Source organism: Manacus vitellinus, unplaced genomic scaffold (genome assembly GCF_001715985.3).
Source record: "Manacus vitellinus isolate BGI_N305 unplaced genomic scaffold, ASM171598v3 scaffold_0_pilon, whole genome shotgun sequence".
Classification (NCBI taxonomy): domain Eukaryota; kingdom Metazoa; phylum Chordata; class Aves; order Passeriformes; family Pipridae; genus Manacus; species Manacus vitellinus.
Genome location: NW_021938789.1, coordinates 26,935,636 through 26,958,753, shown reverse-complemented (window position 1 = coordinate 26,958,753; position 23,118 = coordinate 26,935,636). Strand labels below are relative to the sequence as shown.

Genomic DNA, 23,118 nt, shown 5'->3' with positions numbered 1-23,118 from the left:
ATACACGCACTTTTCTTTTTTAATTCTTCTTCTTTTCCTTAGCCTCTCATAAGTCTTTTCAATATATTACACTTCTTCAGTGCCTCATCCACACCCTTTGTCACCTCACCACAAAGACTGCCTTTCCCACTTGTGTCAGGCAGAGACTCCAGCTCACTTTCTTCAGTATGTTGTTCATTCTTAGACTCATAAATATTTATTATTTATTTTTAGTGTAGACACTGACTTTATTATGGCCAACAGCTTTCTGACAAGTCTTAAGGTTAAGAGCTTGCTAACAGTCATAACTGAATTTATCACAATTCAAAAGCAATATATAATACAGTGAAAGAATTAAGATAACTGCAAAGGTTTTGCTGTGAAGTTATTCAGTGAGGCCTGATCAGAGGACTGACAAAAGCAAGTAATCCATTGATAACACTGTTGAATTATAGGAGACTCATTAATTTTGCACCAGAAGTTCAGAACCAACACGACACACGCAGCAGCAAGTTTTTTCATGGGGATGGAGTAAAAAGATCAGTCTAAAACTTTTTAGTTCCTTGCTAATTTCTTTGGTACCTCAAACGATGTTATTATCAGCATTCCCTACGACCCAAGAACAACATTTGAAATTTCACAACTACCTCTCTGCAGAACAAGTGCTGCAATACAGCAAGGCATTGGATCAGGTAACATAGTAAAACTAGTTGGTTTGCTGGTCTTCAAGTTGGTAAATTAATAAATTAAAGTTGTGTTTTACTTAGTTAAGATTTATGTTAAGGAAGAATTTAAGCTGTAAACGCTACTCCAAAGCAAACCATAACTTACTAAAGCCTATCTATAGATGATCTTTCCTAAACCACACAAATGCAACATTGATTTTCTTAGGAACTGTGTGACAGGAGAGTTTAAACTTCAATAGAAAAAAAAGACTAACAGTAGAAGAAAATGACTACTAGTAGAAAAAAAATGCATGCTGTGTCATTTTACTGAAAGAGTATCATTAATACTACAGTATAACTGCTCATTCCTAACAAAACGAGCAAAAGGCAGGGGACATCCCTGCAATCATTACACCTCAAATGATACTCAAATATATCATAGAAGCAATCTAGAAGGCAGTGAGCAAAAACTTCCGCAGGTCTTTCTGAAGCAGAAGTGACACTTTTTCCATAGTTCAGAAAGAGGTTTCTGATCCCCAAACCTCAATCAGCAGTAATAGCTGCCACTACTTCCAAAGTTACCTGGCTGAAAATCTGTCCAACCTGCCCCTGCAAAGCACCACTTTGATAATACAGCATCATATTCCTATTCTCCACACACTAACTATGACAGAAAATTAGGTAATCTACACTAGAAATTTATGTCCAATATGCACTGAATGCACTTCACCATTCAACACCTGGCAAGAACACTGCTTCCATGGCAAGGACAGTAGGTGCCTAAGAAAGGTCAGCACATGCCCATAAAACCAGGGAGAATTCACCACCAATAACCAAAACCCACGCTACTCTTTAATCACAATGCGTAAGGGTTTGAATGGTTTACCTGACTATTTTTGCAGTGGCCACTGACAACATCAGATAACACAACAGTTTAAGGTTATGATTTAAGGTTCTAAAGAGTTTGTGAGTCTTGAAAAAATTCAATATTCTTTACCTGTTGTATCCATACTCTATCAGTGGGTAATAAGTAATTTAACTAAACCCCTACTTACTTTCATTTTCAGACCATAAATACAATTTGGGGGAGGTGATAAATAAGCAGCAGCATTTGCATAACGACTTCACAGTGTGAAGTCTACTTCTCATTTACCGGTAAGCAGGAGAAGAAAATTCCCTGGTGTTCACAGGATTTCTATGAAAGCTGGTTTCCATGGAGAGAGACCTGACTTTTTTTTTAAGCAATAAACAAGCTGTTTATTGCTTTCAATTTCTAAGCATTGAAATGACCTTACAGAATGAGAAAGGTCAAACCGTATAAAAATTACAAATTATAATTAACAAGTCAAATGCATTAGGATGGGATGATAGAGCTGTCCTAATGGCATTAAGGCTAAAATCAAAAGCATGCATGTTTCAGTACATCTGTTGCTGTTCCAGTACAAATTTCTTCAGTGTTTACATTTGCCTGATCTTTTGTTTTATACTGCTCCCCTACCACAACCGTAACACATCTGAAAAATACTAAAGGATTAAATCAATCACAGTTCTTCACCAATGTCAAGTAGTTTCAATTTTAAACTAGTTCCCTGTGGTATCTCTAAACAAATACTCCTTAGAACATCCATTATTTCATGCCACAGAGCTCTTTAAAAGGGATTTTGAAGAATTCATGATTTAGTGTTTTTTAAGAAAAGGAGTGTAGGGAAAGAAGGGTAAACATGTAAGATTTATTCGAGGAGGAAAAAAGAGTTTCGCTGAAGGAGGTTTTTGCTGCTAAGAAAACTAGACCTAGGAAAAAGCCAGTGTGGGAGAAAATTCTTTCCCATGAACGGTACTACCTATTTTTTGCTGTTTTGAGAAGTTAACTCCCCTTTTGCAAGAAGCAGTGACCGTTCTCACACTTGTCGAAGGCCTCTGGGGAGACAAAGAAACCATAAAGCACAGAGGAGATTATCACTTTGAAGTCATGCGCATGCAAAAGGTGTTGTCATAAAGGCACCTGCATGGGCCTCCCAGGGCTGCTTTTTGTGCCTGCTGCACGATTTTTAGCAGTCTATTTAGGGTTTTGGACTTCAGAATAAACTTGTCCTTAATACCTTAGCCGTGGTTTGGTCGTCTGGGTTTACCTGTGTGCATATTGCTTGTTACAAGGAGGATGTCCTCTCAGGTGTAAATTTTCCCTACTTAAATACGCTTAAATAGGGCTCCTAGTTATCTCGATGTTATGAGAAAGACAACAGATATTTTGCAGGTGCTGAACTGTTTTTTCCCCCATAATATACACATTTTCTCATGGATGTTGGAAAAGTCTAAATCTCTTCATAACCTTACAGATTTTCAATCCGTTTTCAAATTCTAAATATAAGAATAAGCTGAAAATTGCTCTTCTACCTCAACACGAGTTTCTAGATCTGTGAGAACAAAGCATATGCATACACATGCACACACAGAGTTAGTTCAAACTCTCAAAATGCAAACTAAATGAAACTCCATGGAAAAGCTATATATGTTTAGTTCAATTCTACAGTTTGGGTACATATATATTTCAGTGTCTACTTTAAATTTAGATACTGCTTAACAGTTATTCTACAAATATACTAGTTCAGCATGAACGAGCACACAGAAAACATACCCCTAGGAGGACAAAGTTTCAATTATCAAAAACTTTTTCTATTTCCTGAGTGACAAATCATAGCAAAAAAAAAAAAAAGTGAAAGCAATTGCTACATGTTCAGTTGAAGCTGCTATTTAACTTTCTACAATAGATTTTATTCAGAAACACAGAGCTTTTACTTTCATAATAACAATATTTATATCACAGTGCTTTTCACATGGGGAGCTCTGACTATTTGAAAAATCTAAGGCACAGAAGAGGCAAAAAGATTTATTATCATAGACGTCAGTGCGAGCTTCAAGGATAGAACTGATCTTCAGCCTGTGGCCAATTGCCCTACTTACCCCATCATACCACCTCCTCAAGTTAATAATAGCTAATACCATGGATTTACAGACTAATTCTCACAGACACTTCAGTAAAATAAGCAGGTATCAACCCCATTTTACAGAGAAGAAAACGTGAAGTGCTAAATTCTTTAGCACTGTATATACCTCAGGCAATCCCACTGTATTGATACCAAACAAATTCAAACAGAGATACACAGCAATTTTAGCAGACAACTCTGTTCTGAACTACAGAAATTGAGAGACTTGTCTAAAGACAGAGAGCAAGCACAGCTACAGTTGTGTTATTTGTGAGATTTTACCTTCTCAGAATAGCATAACTGAAAATCTGGCTTCTATCAAAGACAGGCACAGCTTTAGGAGTTGTAAAGGCATGATAATTCTTTTTTTATCTACACATAATTTTTTAAAACTCCTTAAAAATGAATATTTTTCAATATGAACAAAAATATGTATTAAGGGAACATAACCACAACATTTTCTAAATGCTTCAAATTAATTTTGCTTTAAGGTACATAAACTACCTTGCTGCCTAATAACCAGACTCTTGTTCTAGTCCAAAGCTTGTTCTTTGAACAGATTTTTTTCCTTACTTTGTTCTTGCAATTCTTTTTTTTTTTAATACAAGAGATTCTAGTCTTCCCAAAAGTACGCACTGGTAATGTGAATAACGGTACAAAAGAAATTACTGAATGGCCCCTAGAAACAACACAGTAACAGATCACAGGGAAAATTTGCAAGATTCTGGAGACCTTGGGAAATTAAACTTGCATAACTGCTGCAAATGTTTATGTCCTGCTATATTACAAGAATATTTGACAAAAATTTTAAACAAAATGCTTCATCAGTATAGATTACTGGAAAAGTGTTATACTTTAAAACCAAATCATCATCATTTAAATATTCTTTCATGCACTCAGGTCTGGGCTTCCAGTGTTCTCACTTCGAGCAATGTCTATGCAGTTCTGACAATGCAGATTGTGGGGTGGGGGGAGAATGATTTGCGCTTTTTTTATTTCCTAGTAAGTACAAAAAATCTGGAAGCAATAACTCAGAACAAGATTAGCTCATATTTCCCAGACCAGTTACTTTGCACCATTAATAATCCTGCTCCATTTAAACTCCAAAATGCCCAAACTAATTAAGCTTTGTTGTGCTTGCTGATTTAGAGAGGTGCTTGGGAGTAATATGCATGTTAATCAGTTGCCAGACTATATGAATTCTACTTCTCATTACTTTATTATTGTTATTTGGAATTGGTTTTCAGTTTTGAGGAAAAACTTCCTCCCCTCAACAGACATTCATGTCTGAGAACACCTACTCTGAGCTATAATACCCATTTGTTTTAGGGATGAGATGAGTCCTTCTACAATCACCAGTTATTAAAAAGCTTCTTGCTAACAGGGAACAAATAAAGATGTGGGACATCATAATTTCAATTGCTTAGCAACAACTCTTCGACATCATGTTCTGACAACTAGTTGGAGTATTTCCTAGTAGGAAAGAGTGGTTGACTGTCAGAAATGAGAACAAGTTCTTCCTTTATGGATGGCTACTGTTGCTTTTCTTAGCATCAGAAGAATTTCCATACAAGTTAAATCCTCATTTTTACTCATAAGAAAAGTTAAATCATGGATACAATACATTTTGAATCCTTATTCACTAGAAGCTCAGTTTGGCAAGGTCCAAAGTGAAGAAAAAAAAACAAATGCAGTTTTAGCCACCCAGGTTTACTTCAATACAGCAAAGTTGGCTTGAAATGTACCAGACTCAAACTGTAAGAGGCTTTCCTCATCTAAGATGAGCACATTTCTTGAGCCAAGCCTCTTTTATTCTACAGATTTTACTACTGAAAACTCTGGGTCATAAGAAGAAATGCAAAAGGACTGTGTAGAACTTAAAATATGTACGTGAGGTGATCCAATGCATTCTCGCCTCATACAAAGAAGGTTTGCAAGGAACACAGGGAAAGAGCTTCCAAGTTGTCTCTTAGACTTCATGACTAAGATTTATTAAGTCTGTTGGCCAGGAGCAACCTCTCTGGTTTCAGTACAGATTATCTGCTATTTTTCTTTTAAAATACCTTTACTCAACCTATGGTATTTTAGAAAGCACACACTTCGCTCAGAAAAGGAATTTCAAATACTTCTGTTTCATTATCAGAAAGGTACTAGAAGTTTAAATATATGAATACTATTTATCGTGCACCAAAATTTTGGACTCTCTTTCAGTTTTGGAGGTTGATAATCCAGCATTTCAACAGAAAGGTTGATGTTTTAATTTAGACAGTAAATTGTGGCATGGTCCAGTACAGCTTGAAATGCATGTGCAGTTTTATTATTCAATTTGTTAATATATTAAATTTTTTTTAGAAATTCACTCCATTTGTATATCTTACTTCTAGGTATATGCAAACCAACACATGCTCATACACATGCTTCTTTTTACTACTGTAGAATTAGTACTATTACACAGAGAAGAATTCAAAGAATTATATCAACACCACTCAAACACCAACCCGTTTTAAAAACATGTGGCACATTAAAACCTCATTCTCTTCTACTAGAACTCAACTGTTCTCAACAATGTTGTACTTTGTACAAAGAAAATTTAAAAGTCACCTTTCAAAAGCTGATTCAGATCCATGGCATCATGCAAGACTTTTCGACTATATCTACGATCGAACTCGGAATCTAGTGAAAAAAACAGAGATATAAGATTGGATTTCCCAGCCCCCTACGTTTTGCAAATTTTGTGTTGTACTTAAATTCTCAAAATTACCATATAATTCTTGGTTCACATTTTCCTGTCTCTTTACTTTTAGTTTCTTATCATTTGATGCTACAAGTTCAAAAGACTGGATAGGACTGATGTCTGGAGTTGACAAAGGTGTTACGTCAGTCACTGTGTCTTCAGACTCCTCCAAGTCCCCACCAAGCTTTGGTTTTCCTTCCGCTAATTTCATTGCTGACTCGAATTTTTGTTTTGGACACAAAAGAGCATTTCTACAAACATTCTTCTTTGGGGAAGAATGAGATGAATCTGATAAACAGCTATCAGAATCTGTATCAGAACAATCTGTATCTGAGCTTGAGGATGATGAGGAGGAGGACGAGGAGGAGGAAGAAGAAGAGGAGGAGCTAATATTAGTATATTTTTTGCTAGCCTTTTTTATGTTGTTTGGTTGCTTAGTTGACTTTGGTCTGACCCTCTGTTTTTTGCCATCATCGCTACTATCTTCTTCATCTGTATAATAGTCTTCTTCACCTTCTTTAACTATTTTGGGGATTCCAGCAGGAGTTTTCTCCTGTGTTCCTTTATTTGCTGCAGGTGTCGCTCCAGATGCACCTGCATTCTCTGCAACTGGAGAAACTGAGAGAGATGAAGCATCTCCAAGACGATCTGTGCTATTTTCTGGGGATTGATGCTTTTGCAAATCTATTTGCTTTTCTTCACTTTCCTCCTTACCACACTTTGCATCCTTTGAATTAGAAACTAAATCAATGCCTGCAAGAGCTGCCTTTGTACTTTCTTTCTCTATACATTCACCATTGTCTTCAGCTTTCTTTTTCTCTTCTTCAAAATCACTGTCAAAGAAAGCATGATCCACTTCACCATCTGATATGTCTTCAAAATGGTCCATACTGAAATACGAAATGCTACCTGCAATCATCAGAAAACATTTCCAAAGATTAGTGTAAAAACAGATTCAAGGACACTTCTAGTATAATAGTTTTGTTCTTTACTCTTTTAGCTGTAGTAATTTATAATTCTGCATTAACATTGTTATGTTGCTACAGACAATTCCATAATGAGTTCAGTAAAGAAATTTAGTGCCACCTTATTGCACACAGCTTATGTTAGACCAAAAAGTTTCGGTTTAAGCCAACAAAACCCATCACAATATCAAAACTATTACTCCTAAGCAAATTAGTCAAATATGGTTAGAGGCTAAAAGGTCTTAACTATTAAAAACAAGAAATTGAAGTGTCTTATTTTGTCCCTTTAAGCTAGAGCCATTTTAAGCTAGAGCCACTAATGAGCTACCATTACTTTGAATTTTATATTAAAAACCTTGTTAGTGTATGGTGGTCACCATCTTGGTTGACACAGCCATTCAAACTGCAGACTTTCAGCAGTTAAAAGTAGGAACAATTACAACTTACATCAAAAGATCAATGGCTCTGTAGGTTAAATTGTGATAGATGTATGGTGTGTCCGTGTTCATGTTTTAGTTTGGATATGGAGCCTGCTTTTCTTTACAGTCCTCTGTAACTCACACTCCACACTACAGTAACAAAACTTGTTCTTTCAGATGAATCTGGGCTTTAAAAAGTGTGCTCCAGGCATGAAACCAATGCATTTAAACCAGCAGTCACTCTTCAGTCCATGGGACCAGACTGTGGCTAGCCCAAATACATATTATTGCGGATATCAGGACCTCAGTGTTAACCACTACGCTCCACAAATCTGCTCCTATTGTGTCATATTTGTTGCAGAATTATATGGTGCTCCATCCTATGCATATGGCAGGCAGATAAGAAAATTTCCACTTATTAGTAGTATATATACAGAGTTAAAATAAAAAAGTCTAAACACCCCACGACCAAACAAAATTAGCCAGTATCAAAGACTAAGGGTCCCATCTTGCCAGCAGCACTATCCTCCTACTCTTTACAATACATTTTACATACATTTTGTAAGCTGCAATCAATAAATATGTAACATTCTTTAGGCCCAAGGAAACCAAACACAAAGACAGTGGAAGCAACTATACAAGGCTGGAGAACCAGCATATTTTACAAGAGGAATGGTCTCCTTTAAACCACACATAATTTGTTGCCATGGCAAACAAAGGTGAAAAAAGAAATTTCCAAGAAAGGTTCGGGCTAAAAATTACTTCAAAATACAGAATTTTTAAAAGCCTGTGTCACTCAGACATCTTGCCCCTTCTCAAATAATACTGTTTTAGAGGAACTAGAAACATGCACCCCAAATACAAAAAGCACAATATAAACCTTAAAAACAGGTGGTCTAGATCATCCTGTGGTTTTAAGATCCATAAAGCCAAAGGACTGAAAAGAGACTTAATATGGTTAGATGTTGTATATGTTGAAAACACTATTAAGCAATAGAAGCAGAGGTCAGATTTTGGTACCACGAAGCTAACTCTCCAAAGGACTGAGCTCTTCAAAGAGCAACAGAACAAAAGAGTAAAACACAGACATCCAGCAAGTTAAAGTCTCCCACAAAAACAAGGGCTAGTGATCATGAAATGTCACCCTGCTGCTTATAGAATACTTCACCTGTCTCTTCATGCTGGCTGGGTGGTCTGTAACAGACTCCCACCAGAATGTAGGCCTTGTTAGCCCTTCCCCCAATTCTTACCCAGAGGCACTCAACCTTTTCATCATTATCCTTGATCTTTATACAGTCAAAACACTCCCTTAATGTAGAGGGTCACACCACCACTACTCCTTCCTCACATATCCCCTCTGAAGAACTTATAACCATCCACTGCAGTACTCCGATCATGCAAGTCATCCCACCATGTTTCCATGACAGCGACTTCCTCATAGCTTTCCTGCTGCACAGTGGCTTTCAGCTCCTCCTGTTTGTTACCCATTCTGTGTGCTTTGGTGTACATGCACTTCAGCTGGGCTATTGATTTCACCCTCCATGTCACTTCTTGTGATACCTGGCTTCAGGCAGCTAGAATAGTCTGCAATGCACACCTATCATGTGAATTCCTGAAAGTTTTCCTAGAGCAGCTTCCTAAAAGGATAATGCATTTTAATATATAAAAAGAAGCACAACAGAAAAAAAGAAGAAAGACAGTTTAGCAGGCTGGCCATGCCCAAGGAGCAGCAGCAGTCTCACCAGTCATTTCACTGCTACATGCATCTTCCACTCTTCTGGTACTAGTCCCTAAGGACTTCAGCCTTCATCTTAATGGCAAACATACATGCCATGGTGGACAGTTTCTCTCACTGACAATCATTCACAAACTAAAGTTTCATTAATTCTGTTGTTTCCATTAAAAATAAACAAGAGGAAATAAACAAAGAGAATGTATTTTTGGATCCTATTCCACTCATGCATCTAGAGTGTCTGTAACAGAGCTGGAATTTGCTAAAACACAATACAGAAGAAGCAACTTTGCTGATAAACCATCCTAAATTAATAAATTGGTTCCCTGTACACTCTCACACCCATTTATATACAACAGAGAGTGTAATTTTATTTCTGTGAGAAGTACAGAGTTCTGTTACACTGTCAATTTTTAAAATACAGAATCAACAAGCGATACTCTAAAATCCCAAAGGCTTTCATTACAGTCAAATACTTACCATTAACTGCTAATTCGAATGACCACTGTATTTATTTACAAAACAATACAAAACAATTTTGTGTCTTTCTAACACAAAACCCTCTAACACAAGTATAATCAACTCAAATGAGCAGGCTCAACATTCAAGTACAAGCAGTGATCAACCTTCTTTTCTTTTAACCATTTCACTTTTATAGTTGAGGAAGAGGACGGTTCATATAGAGCGGAAAGTTCTTTCTTTTTCTGATCTCATAACATGCAAATTCCTAGCGTGCAGAACAGCACACTCTGAGTTTGTACACTGTGCATCCTCTAAAGGCCCTTATGTTTTCAGGACATTGTAACATTCTGGTATTTAATAAAAGTGGAAAACAAGCCCTTTAACATGCTAGGGCCTGAATCAGAAATGTCTAATGTTACCATGTACATCACCACAAAGGCCATAATACAGCACAGCTATAGTACACACAAGATACATCAACAGTATGTTTCCAGCAACAAAAAGGAACAGATATCACCTTAGGATGTATTAACAAACATATATGTAATATTGTATTTAACTCCAATAGGGCACTTTCTGGTTTAGGGTTACTAATTTTGCTTTGTTAGTATAATTGATAATGAAAGACGTAACCAAGCAGGCAACCTTCTCCCAGCCCAAACAATTAGTGCTTCTGGAGCTGGTATCTATCCTTTCAGCTGGAAACTTCTACCTCCTCAGAACAGTGACCCAACCTCCTGATCTCAGAAAGCAGAAACAAGTGCCTGAGAGCTAAGGGGTTGGAAGGGTTAAAGTGTTTTAATTAAAAGATTTGTACTACCAATGGCACATGTTCTATATGACACTCCCAAATCCCCTAATTCTACATACTCATTATTTCCCCTCTGGGTATCCTGCCCTCTTAAACCTGCTGACCACTAAATCGCCTCTTTGTAGGGTGAACTCGGGAGAGGCTGAAAATGCTGGATGAACCACACTCCCCCTCCTTCTCCCGTCCTTCCTCATTCTTGGCTGAGGCTTAAAAAACCCTCAGCAAATAAACAAAAAAGACAAATTTGAAAATGTCTACAAGAGAGCAATAAAAATGTTAAGATGATAAAAGCCCTACTTCTGGGAGTTTGTGTAGTTTAAAAGAGCGGAAAGAAGGGAAAACACAAGGCTTAAAACCTGTACAGCAGACTAACCAAAAACTTGGTTTGTTCTCAGATACACTTAATACTCATCAAGATCAGCTAGTGCAGCTGCTTCCAGCCATGTGACAAACTACTCATATCCAGCCCTACCTACCTCCTCTTTAAATAAAGTTTTCATATTTGCTAGTAAGAAACAACAAAGCATGCAAAGGAGGAAATACAGATCTTGGGAAACTATATCCTTTGAGGGAAACCCCCCGTGAATGAAACAACCAGCCTCTTCAGTACTTATTCAGATTTTCCAAGCTGAGAGCACAATATCTGCTACAGCTGTCCTGCACACCATAAGTTCGCCAAACTTCCCCCAGTTTCCTCCAATCCAAACCATGATTAGTTCATAACCAATCTACAGAACACAGTCTTGTATATTTTTAACATAAAACCCCTTTGATGAGCTCATGAGAAGAACCTGGAATCTTACAATAGTCTTCCAACTATTATTAGCTTCTATTCTTTCATGGTTCACCTACAAGAAAAATCTGACTCTGCCCAATTACAGGTAGCCATGTTGCTGCTGATTAACCACCCAGACATAACTATGTGGAGGTGAATCCCTTTGCTCAGATTACAACCTACATATAAGTATTTAGTGATTAATGACAAATCTCTGGTTGCTGGCTCATGAGACAGTAGCAGACTTGTGCCTGAACTAAGTAATCTGAACAGACCACAGGACGTTTGCCCCTCACAGATCAGATCTCACGGGCCCTAATTCAAGCTCAGATCAGAACTAACATTGTTTCTAATGCACCTGAAACCACTCATCTGGCTGATTCCCAGCTGACTTTCTAATACCTTTCACTGTCCTAGCTAGAGAAGAGGAAGGAAGGAAGACCTGCTACTTCAAATCTATGGGGTCAGTATAAACAGCCATTGCTGCCCTTTATTCCTCTGCTTTGCTTGGAGGGAGTGTGGGGGAGAGGGTCCCATTGTTTGCTTTAGTTTACTTTCAGTCCTGGTTCTCTCTGCTGGACACAATAGAAGAATTTTCCCCTGTATGCTCTGAGATACAGTTTAGTAACTCCCAAACCTATGACAGATTAGCCCTCAGAACAGCAGTTCTGTCTCAAACAGAGGTAGGCTTCCTGAAGATGCTCCAAACTACTCTTGAGTCCTTTCAAAAGAATTGCAACACAAAGTTCTGAGTCTCCTGGCTATTTCAAGTAAGAGTTCAGTTCAGTCAATGGGCACTAGAGGATCTTGGAACACAGTCAATTGACATCACTGGCTAGAGCAAATAAAAGCACAAGACCACCAAAGAGCCCTAGATGACTGCAGGGCAAAGGTTTTTAAGTGAATGTATGGAGTGGGGGAGGAGGGGAGGGAGAACAGAGGAAAAAAAAACAGAGGGGGGGAAAAAAAGGAAAAAGAAAAAAAGTTCCTCTTGAGCCAAAAATAAGCCATTCCCCTACTGTAAAAAGCTGAAACATTCACTGAGAGGCATGCATCTGTAGTTCCTGGACTTCAGTCATACAAACACACTAAATATTTGTTCTTCGGGTTCTTCAGCAAAGGTCACCTTGTGACCTCTTGAGCAGAAAGGCTGGGCCGGAGAATACTGAGGTTAAATGATGGGAGTGATGATGCCCATCAGACCTGTCTAAACAGACCATAGCTACTCACTCATCGCTGAGAATCCCCAAAAAATGACTGGTAAAGCCTCTAAACCCAGGGGGAAAAGAAGTAGCATACAATCAAAACCAAAAATAAAGACAATGAGTCTGCTTGTTGACAAGAGTATCAGCAGCTTCTGGAGGATTTCCTTCATAAGGTCCTCCATCTCTACAAGCATAAGTGACACTACCCACATCAAAGTCTCACGGGCCTGCTGCCATACTCAGTTTCTCACCGCCTGGAACAGTCCCATCTCTAGCTACCTCAGACACTAAGAGGCAAGATGCTAAGGGGAAACCAGTCACTGGCATTCACCTTTCCCAAAAGTGACCCATAGCCACAGTTTTCCGACAACATAGAACAGGTACGAAAAGCCGAGAAAAGGACAGACTGTACTACCAGGTATTGAGGGTGAAGAGCAAAGTAAAAGGCAGCTTAGTTTTCCCACTCCTGCTATACTTGCACATATCTATGAGGAGTATTTTTGCCCAATATCAAGATTTAAATCTTGGGACAACATGTATCCAACCAGACTATCCACAGTCTGGCAGAGTAGTCCACAAATGCATGCAAGAAAAAGGAAAACAATTCCTCTTATTAAAGCAAAACTTCAACATATCTGCCACATAAAGGCTGGAGTTACATTTGCCACCATCCCAGCGCATCCCTCATGGGACTACCTGCAAGTGCTTTCCTTAAGACCCAAGCATACCACTCAAACATGAGATCCCTCAGGACTCACTAAGGCTGTTGTTGCAGTTGTTGGGAGTCAGGTATTTGAAATTACACGGAGCCATAAAACCTCTCTTTCACCACAGTTCAAAAGTAAATGAGAAACAACAATTCTTTCACCAATATCTGTATGGTAACTTTCTCCCAGTCTCACCTCATAAGTACTAGTTGTGACCAGTCTGTGCTTCCGCCTCATTCACTGCACGCAGTAGAGGTACGGCCCAGAAACGTTTAGAATCTACAGATGTCCATCTGCTACTGTTGGGAAGCCAGACCTCAAAAATAAACCCATAATACAGTTCAAGAGCACTGAAACTTTTATCCAAGAGCTGACTATCTACACTGTTCACGTGCCACCTACTTTAGGATTTTTCTGGATTTGTCTCTGAGCCAGCCCTGAAATAGATGGCAGGACCACAAAGGAAGCAAGTATACCACTTTGCAAACTATTGATGGAGTCCAGCAGCAGACAAATCAAAGATAATTCAGAATATCAGGCCATCCCTACCAAGTGGCACAACACCTGACCTGTCTCCCACAACAGAGATGCTCGCTGAACCAGAAGTGTTTTCATGCTTCTAATATTACAGATTTAGTATGCTTAGTGACCTGACTACACAAATAGGCGTCATCAGCATTTCCTTCAACGTCTTGCATAGATGTGCTTCCACACACATCAAACAGACCTGAGTTTCTGGAAGGATTTCCTTCATAAGGCCCTCCATCACAAGATGTGTCTATTATCACAGTTTCAAACACACAGTTTTACAGACGTAACAATTACATTCTCCTCAGCCACTGAAAAATAAGATGCAATTCTCAATTTTCAGTGGGAGGAACAAGCACTGTCTGGTACAGATGGGCAGGGGAAAGTATAGAAATTCAGTCACTAAATCAGTATACAAAGAGCAGCTTCAACAAATATCACTTAGGAAGAGTCTAAATATATTTGTTTCCTCAAAATGTGCGTATGGGGCAAATGAGGTAAAAGGCTCTTGAGATAATCTCTTGCATTATATTTTTGTGACTTACTTGTTTCTTCAGATGAGAAGATATCAAGTACGGAAAAGCAGATAAGATGCTCAAACACAGGGCTCTACTAAATTCAACATAATAAAAGTTTCCTGGAGTTCCAGTGTTATTACAATGCAACACTTTAAGAATGACAAATACTCACAGCTAAATTGTGACTTAAGCATCCCTTGACATTGTTGAGTGGAAAAAAACTTAGTCAAAGAACACAGGTTATGTTTTAGACCATTACTGTCACCAGTCGTAGCCAAACATAACACCAAGAAGCAAAGAATGAAACAGCTTTAAGAAACAGCTATGGTGAAATCAATAAGGTACAGCCATCACAGTAAGTTTACCAATCTCCCAAGAATTTAGGGAGATACCTAGGTTCATCTAGGATCCAGCTCACTTTCAGACTCTTACATCAAAGCTTCAGGTACAATATTATGTCGTTCAAAAGGACAGATTTCAAAAAGCTTGTAGATGCTCCTGTCCCCTATGCCACACACAACCATACGCCACCTACCCTACAAATTTTGCACTTTTATGTGTTCCTAGGTTGAGTCTTTAAAGGTATTGGCCAATTGCACTTTCCAAGCCTCAACAGGCTGCAGTCCTGACGGCCCTCTAAGCCCATGTAAGTCTTATGAAGAAACACAGGATCCTCTGAATGCCCTACTGAACATGGGCAAGCATGAAACCAAAACAAAACTCCCAGTAGGTCATAAAAGTTTTAAGTTCCAAGAAAAAGAATAGAACATCCCTAAATTACTTGTCTTTTCCTTTGGTTTCTATTCTAAACCATTACAAGTATTATCTAGGTTGAGAAAAATCAAAGGAATAACATATGAACTGCAGGGAAAAAAAACCAAAAAAAACAACAACAACAAAAAACAAACCAGGAAAAAGTGGTGGGAAAGCTTGAGGCATTTCAAAAGCAGAGTCCAAAGCTCTGACAACTATATTTCTAAATGCTAGTTAAGTTATTTCACAAACCCATTCCTATGCCTACTTATTTTCTAGCAATGACGACTTCATTTTAGTCTTCAAGTAACTTCTCTGAAGAATTTAACTTTGTGGAACTTTGTTCTCTCTCCACGGACAACTCCAGCAATCACTTTCTATCCGACAAAGATAGATTAACTATTTTTTCACAGAGGCAAAAATGTGCATAATGCACTCTATGCTCTATATTGAGCACCTCACTACAGACAAAAGCAGGGATACAAAATAAATTTAGCGCTGCTATTTCTGTTACATTCATTCCATCTCACATTGTTGTCCTGGTGTTTTTATGAATGTTGTATAAAAATTTTAACCACACAATTTTTAAATATATATATGTCCAAATGCAAACACTAGACACTTTTTTAATATGTTTTATAGTAAGAATGAACAAGCATAAGTGTTTGCATACTATAATTATACTAGTTTCTGAAAAATTGTTCAGCACAATTGTAAAGGAAAAACTTCAGCCAAGCATAAAGGTTACATGATTTTAAATTAGATTGTGCCATAAGACATGCTGAACTATATTTTAAAATGCCAGTTTCCATAACATGCCGTGAAAACTCCAGAAGAAAACCCGGAGTTTGACAAACACAACATGCACTCCGCTGTATTGTACCATCTCGCTGAGTCGCTTTCAGATGTATTCCGTACTCTGCTCTGCCGCAGCGGCCCAGGTTTCACAGCTTTATCTCTTTAGTGATTTCCATACAAATCCACAGGGGCCGAGAGATTTGGTGGGTGGTTATTTTTCCAAACTAGTCTCACCTGGAGAACTGTTAGTGCAGAACTCTGCAGGGCAGGGGGAGTTAAAAGACTTTTGTCCTGAGCAAAGTGTGGAGAAGTGACTATTGCAATAAATTAACATGCTCGAGGCAAGCTGTTTACAATGACCATTTCAGCTGACTTAAATACCACTAATTAAACCCAAACAAAGCACTCTATTTCGGCATCAGTGCAACGTGTCCCTTCCAGTTCGGTAACTTGAAGGATGGCGCGCACGACACTGTAACTCACTGTCAAAGCCGACGGCTACGACACCAACGAGGGCCGGTGCCTCACAAGAGAATCACCTCTTTTCCAATTCCCTCCGAGGAGCAAAGAGGGCAGGCATGGCACTGATGTGGGGCGTACCACACGTCTCAGGGCGGCATGACCAACTCTGGCAGCTCAACGCCAGCCCCAGCTCTGCAAAGACAGAGCGCACGACGCGCTCGGGGACACCTACGTGCGCATCACTCAGACAGGGGCCCGAGTGGAAAGACGGCAAGTTAAAAGGAAAAGCATAAATATATATATACCGGTTTAAAATAATATATATGTACATACGAACAAAACATGTCTCCCACCTTGTTTCGGGAAAAAATTGCCGCAGACGGGGGAGGAACACGCCCGTCGTCCCCAACCGCCCCCAACCGCCCTCCCGGCACCTTCCGTGGGGAGGAGGCACCAAAGGCCCCACCGCCGGGCCGGCAGCTCCCGGCAAGAAACAGCAGCAGTAGCAGCCACTGCTGTCTCCCCCCTCGCCCTCCCCTTCCCCGGCTTTGTTGTGGTAACCGCGCAGGCAGCCGGGGCGGATACTCACGGGCGCGGGAGGAGAAACAGAGGGGAGGAGGAAAGCCGGAGCTGCGCAGCTCTGCCACGGCCGCCCCCGCTCCCGCTCGGCTCCTGCGCAGCCCCGCCCGCCGGGCGGGAACAGGCGGCGCCTGAGCGGGGCGGGCAGGGAGCGGGGCGCCGGGACCTCCTGGTGGGAGGTGCCCCTGAGGCACGGGCTGTCCCATAGAAGCACAGAAGCACTTTGGTTGGAAGAGAGCTCTGAGATCGTCGACTCCAACCTGTGACCGAGCACCACCTTGTCAACTAGCCCATGGCACTAAGTGCCACGTGCAGTCTTTTCTTAAACTCCTTCAGGGACGGTGACTCCACCATCTCCCTGGGCAGCCCATTTCAATGTCTAATCACCCTTTCTGTGAAGAAATTCTTCCTAATGTCCAACCTAAACCTCCAGTGGCACAACTTAAGACTATGCCCTCTCATCTTGTCACTGGTTGCCTGGAGAAGAGGCCAATCCGCGCCTGGCTACAACCTCCCTTCAGGTAGTTACAGAGAGCGATAAGGTCTCCCTGAATCTCCTTCTCTCCAGGCTAAACAACTCCAGCTCCTTCAGCTGCTCCTCATAACACTTGTGCTCCAGATCTTTCATCAGCTTCGTTTCCCTGGACTTGCTTTGTTTCTCTGGACTTTCTCCAGCAACTCAATCTCCTTCCTGAATTGAGAGGTCCAGAAATGGACACAGTACTTGAGGTGTGGCCTCACCAGTGTCAAATACAGAAGAATCACTTCTCTAGTCCCTCTGGCCACACTATTTCTGATACAGACATCAGTCCCTTCCCACCCTTCTCAGCTTCGTGGGAATGGGGCAGAGAGCTGGGACTCTTGCTGAGACCATGGGGCCCCAAGCTGAGGTGATTGTGCCCCAAATTGAGGTGATGGTCCCTGGGTTGTGGTGGTGTGGCTTCAGGCTGAAGTGATGGGTCCACGGGTTGAGGTAACACTGCCTCAGGTTGACATGGTGTTGCTCCCGTTTGAGGTGATGGATCTTCTTTCTGAGGTGATTGTGCCTCAAGCTGAGGCCATGGGGCTCTGCGTTGAGACAATGGTATGCTGGGCAGAAGCAATGGGGCCCTGAGGTGATAGTGCTCCTTGTTGAGGTGATTGCCCCCATACTGAGGCAATGGGGCCAGCCCCAAGCAGAGCTGATAATGTCCCTAGTTGAGATGATTGCCCACAGAGAGTGGTAATGGGGCTGCAGGTTGAGGTGACAGAATCACAGTCTGAGATACGGTGCCCAATGTTAAGGCAATGAGGCCCCATGCTGAGAAGACAGTTTTCCATATTGGGGTGGCAGTGCCCCATATTGAGGTGATGCTGCTCCAGACTGGATGATGGTGCCCCAGGTTGGGATGATGGCACTCCTGGTTGATGTGCTGGCAGCCTGTATGGAGGGGATGGTGACCCAGGCTGAGGGGGTGGTTCCCCAGGTTAAGGTGAGCCACCCTAAGGTGATGGTGCCCCATGTTAAGACAACAGGACCACAGGTTGAGGTGATGGGGCCCTACATTATAGTGCCAGGGCTGCAGCACTGGGCAATGTATCCTGAGGAAATGGAGAGGGGAAACTAATCTGAAGGGCTTCTAGGGACATCTGATCCAAATATTTGTGGTTAGATCAGGACCTTTCCCCAAGTGAACCTGATCTCAGCATCCTTGAATTTCAGTATAATTGTTGTAGAAACATGGTTAGAACCTTCAGGCAGTTTCTTTACTTCTGCCGCTGACTAGGTAAGTGGTGGGTACCTACTAGTGATCTCCCACTGGGAAGGAGAAGCATCCTATGTAAGGATGGGAATGGTTCCAGCTCTTTCAAAGGGTTCAGTTGCAATAGCAGACCTTGGCATTTCTTTAATGACAGCAATGTTACTTTTTAACAAAGTGGGAGAGAATTCTGTGAAAAGAAAGATTTCCAGATCATTGATCCACATATTCAAAACTCAAAATTCAACTTTACTTTGGCCCCGTTGTTCATCATGAAATAGATTTAATGACACAATCACGTTTTTTGCTGAGCATACTAAATTTTGAGCTAAATCAGGGCTGTGCAGGCAAGTCAACTGTTATGTATATTGCCCTATTTCACTTGGCACATGAACACACACACACACACAGAGGCACATATGTATGTGTGTATATACACACACATATTTTTAAATATATATATGTAGCAAATGTGTCAGAACACTACAAGAGAAGAAAGAAATCTCTTGAGTAAAACAACTGAACGTGCCTATGTTAACCAGAGTCAAGTTCTACTTGTGCTACATGGTGTTTAATGAAGGTTCTGCAAATTATGTAGACTAAATTTTTATACTTGGTCCTGACTCAGTTTACTGTTGAAATGTTTAATAATGACACTGCATCTAAAATCAATGGAAGCTGTATTTGGAAAACACTGTGCTACAAAATGCTGAGCCTTTCCTGATCTTACCATGTGAGGTCTTGGGTTACCTCACATAGGACACTAAATGGGTGCCTTCATCCTTTTTTCCTGTGTGTCAAGTCCCTGCCTGCAAATATTCAAAATACAATACCACTGTCTCAAAAAGGTGTAGCAAAAATAAAATCAGTTAATATTAATGTAACTCACATATTTTGTACATTTAAGATACTGAGAAGTATAACATACCATCTCCATTTCTCTTTCTCTGTTAGCTAGGATTCCTATGATTGCTTCTAACAGTGTTAGTTATCCAGGTTTACCTGGTTTACCACCAGGTTTAAAAGTTCATGAGCCCTTGTAGGTTTTGTACCCAGAATCTTAGAAATTTCTATAAACTATTAATATGACTGTAACTGCAATGCAGCACCACAGCAGTTATTAAAAAAGCATGTAATTCATTCAAAGTTGTAAGTATGCTAAAAATATAAAGCAAATATGCACTTTATGCACCTTTTTTGCCTATAATGTAAATTTCCATTTAAATTGAGAAGTGGTAACTTGCTAACGTTTATAGCAATGGGATCTGAGCCAGAAAGGCTCACAAAACAGAAGGTAAATGTGAAAAAGGCTATAAGAAAGTAGTCATTTTTAGCTTGCCCAAATATTTTAAAGGTGCAAATTTATTGAAGTGTAAAGTTTGCAGTATTGTGAAGGTGCAAGTTGAAAAATTGTCACTAAAGGTAGCTGTAAAATTGGCTTTGAATTAGTGGGGCTTTGTCTAGGGTATGTTATAAAGAGAAATTATACTCCTGGTTCAGAGGAAAAAGGTGAAGATGCTGACTCTTCCCCCAAACCAGACATAATTTCCATTTTAAAACAAGATTATAATTGTCTTATCTTTGTAGGAAAGATATTTGCTCTAATGCTTGAATAAGGTAGAGTTTGAATCTCTTTTCTCATAAACTGGTTCCATGACTGGTTAAATAGTTACAGAAAGACAATACAATAACCCCCAGTTCAGAAAATTGACCTCTGAAGTCCTTCTGTCTTGCATAGAAAACTAATTTTTAAAGTACAAAAGGGGAAGTTCAAATAACACAGAGGTAAACTTGAAAATTGCCATTAACTTCAGTGGACCTAGGATGTCATCTAAAATATTAGGAATTGTAGCTCAGGTTGAAAAGTCATAGAATCTTATTAAAAACTAGAAGAAAAAGAACCAAATCTTCTTCCAGCTCTATGGATACACACTTGAATTGATTTAGACATATCTAATTCAGGGTATGATGTGTAAATCCTAGCTAAAATTGGTGGGATTACTCACTCAGACAAGAACTGGTTTTGTGCATAAGCACTGCAGGGCTAAACCGTAATTGCAGGTAGGGTTTTTTTTTTGTTATTTTCCTCTCCACTTCTGAGAATTAATACTGTAATAAGAAAATAATCTCTGTTTGCACAGGACTAACAACATTACATGCTCTGCTTCAGGTTAATTTTAAAATTCAATTCCTTTAAGTAGCTCTGACAGAGGCCCTGGCAGTTTCCTGAATGCATTTGCAGTAGAAGGTCTCTGTCTAGTTCCTTGTGTGGATCTTTATTAAGATCCCAGAATAGACCTTGAACTCAGTCCAAAGCCCTGTATATTCTGAAATCTTTGATGGATAAAGCATGTGCTGGGAGATGGATCTTTGCTTTCTGTTGTCTACCTGATGAGAATAAAATAATGTTACAGGAAACCTTCTAGCATGTTGGACCTTATCCAAAAGCTTTCAGACTCTGCAAGAATCTCTCTGTCGGTCTTAATGATCAGATGTATTGAAGAACCCTGTTCCCAAAGCTCTTCAGTGAAGCATCAGGATGTTTTGCCACAAGTTAATTCGCCTGGGGAGGGACTGCCATTGCAGTAGTACTTTCACTTTTAGGCTATGATGATTTTCACCTTCAACCACATTAGAGATATTACTTAAATAATCAATTTTGGACACTGCAAATGGTCTGAGCTAGTATTTAAAAGGATTTTGTGCAATTTAATATCCACTAAATAGAACAAACTGTAATAAAATTATATTTAAGTTACTGTAAGGACTTTGGGTCAAAGTAAGGAGAAGTGTATCTTTTGATCAGCAACCAAGAGGGGAGCTAAAATCCCTTCATAACTACTTTGGGATTTTGAGAGGAAATACATTGCTATACAAACCTCTATTACACACAAGCAGGTATATATGGAGACAATTTTGCTTTGAGCCAGATCAGACCACCACACATTGGTTAGTTAGGTGAGTTAGGTTAGAACTAGCTTAGAAAATACTGTGATGGAGTAAAACATTAGTTGTAACTCAGAATTCTGACTAGCTGCATGCCTCTTCTGTGCCCATTTCCATTGTAGTTCTGCACCATGAGCTGATACCCAACTTCCCTGTTACAAGTGCCATGCTTGGGCTGTAACTGAGCCTTTTGGACACCTGCACTATTCATGCTCAGCGCCCTTGGCTTGCTGAGCATTGTAGAAGCACAGGGAAGTTTGGAGTCTGGTGTTATAAACAGTGCTAGTTGCTCTCTTGAAGTTATACAGAAATGTAACCAAGATCAGAGCCTTGATATTGGTTTCTTTCTTCATCAGGCTAGCATTGTTCATTTGACAGAAGCAACTTTTTTACAGAGCGTAAATAAATCTACTCCAACCTCTGCAACAATAGCTGTGTTTAAAAGGTAAGATTCAGGACTAGTTTACACTTCACAAGTGACAGAGCAGTGGCAATCTGAAAACTGCTTACCAGAACATTTTTAACTGTAAACACTTCTAAAGAGTTTACAGGTACCTGCTCTTAAAATAAAGCAAGTAAATGCTTGTAAATCCTCCTTTGCACAGTCTAGCTTGCGTAAGGAAAGCATTGTCCTCTACTCCTCCTCTGAAGAGATCAAGGCCTCCCACTTGGGCTGGGGTTGGTAGCTGCTACGAACCTGTAGCTGTAACTGTGCCGTGCCTATGGCAAGGTGTACACATGTCCTGAGCACAGCTGAAATACAGCAAGGCTTATGCTGTTCCTGGAATTTGTTCTCAGAATCTGCCACAAGCACCTGTAAAACATCAGACCAGCGGAAAGAGCGTGGTGACAGGCTTCCGCTGGGGTAGTGGGGCTGGGTTCTGCAGAATCACTGTTGTACCATTTTGATCGCTGTTCTATCAATCTTTTATTTCTGAAATCCCGTTATATATGGTCTCCTTTGGCTGATGAGAGGAGTGCAGGCAGAGCTGTGCGAACTGCGCTCACTCAGGAGAAGGTCTGGACCTCAGCGGCGTCCCAGGTCACGGCTTTGTCATGAGCTCTGGCCAGGCCTCGGTGCTGCGGTGTGATCACTCAGGCCCCTCCGGGCCGAGCCGCCCCCTGTGTGCCGCAGCCCCCGTGGCGGAGAGGCGCCCGGCAGCATTCCGTGGGGCCCAGCTCCACACCGCAGCCGGCGGGGGTCCCCGCGGGAAGGCTCTCACGCTCCTAGGTTCGTCCGACCCTTCCCGTTTCCTGGGCTGTGCGTGGGGCCGCCTCCAGCCCCAGCCCGGCGGAGCCCCGCAGAACACACCACGACACGCACCAGAGAAGCCAGACCCGGCCGTGAGGGGGTGCG

General features: G+C 40.4%; 1 protein-coding gene across 3 annotated transcripts in view; it reads right to left on the bottom strand.

Moving 5' to 3' along the window:
• The window catches only part of CFAP97 (cilia and flagella associated protein 97), a 30,472-nt gene extending 13,339 nt beyond the window's left edge, over positions 1-17,133 (bottom strand). Inside the window, exons 1-3 of one of the 3 annotated variants that reach the window (XM_018070301.2) lie at positions 17,087-17,133; positions 6,390-7,271; positions 6,230-6,301 (exon numbers count right to left, since the gene is read on the bottom strand). In XM_018070301.2, coding sequence (XP_017925790.1) covers positions 6,230-6,301; positions 6,390-7,251 — 934 coding nt within the window. In that variant the 5' untranslated portion in view covers positions 7,252-7,271; positions 17,087-17,133. Of the gene's footprint in view, positions 1-6,229; positions 6,302-6,389; positions 7,272-16,574; positions 16,712-16,850; positions 16,933-17,086 lie in introns of those variants that run through there. The other 2 variants (XM_018070286.2, XM_018070294.2) reach the window with 2 other exon arrangements.
• Between the last annotated feature and the right edge of the window lie 5,985 nt (positions 17,134-23,118).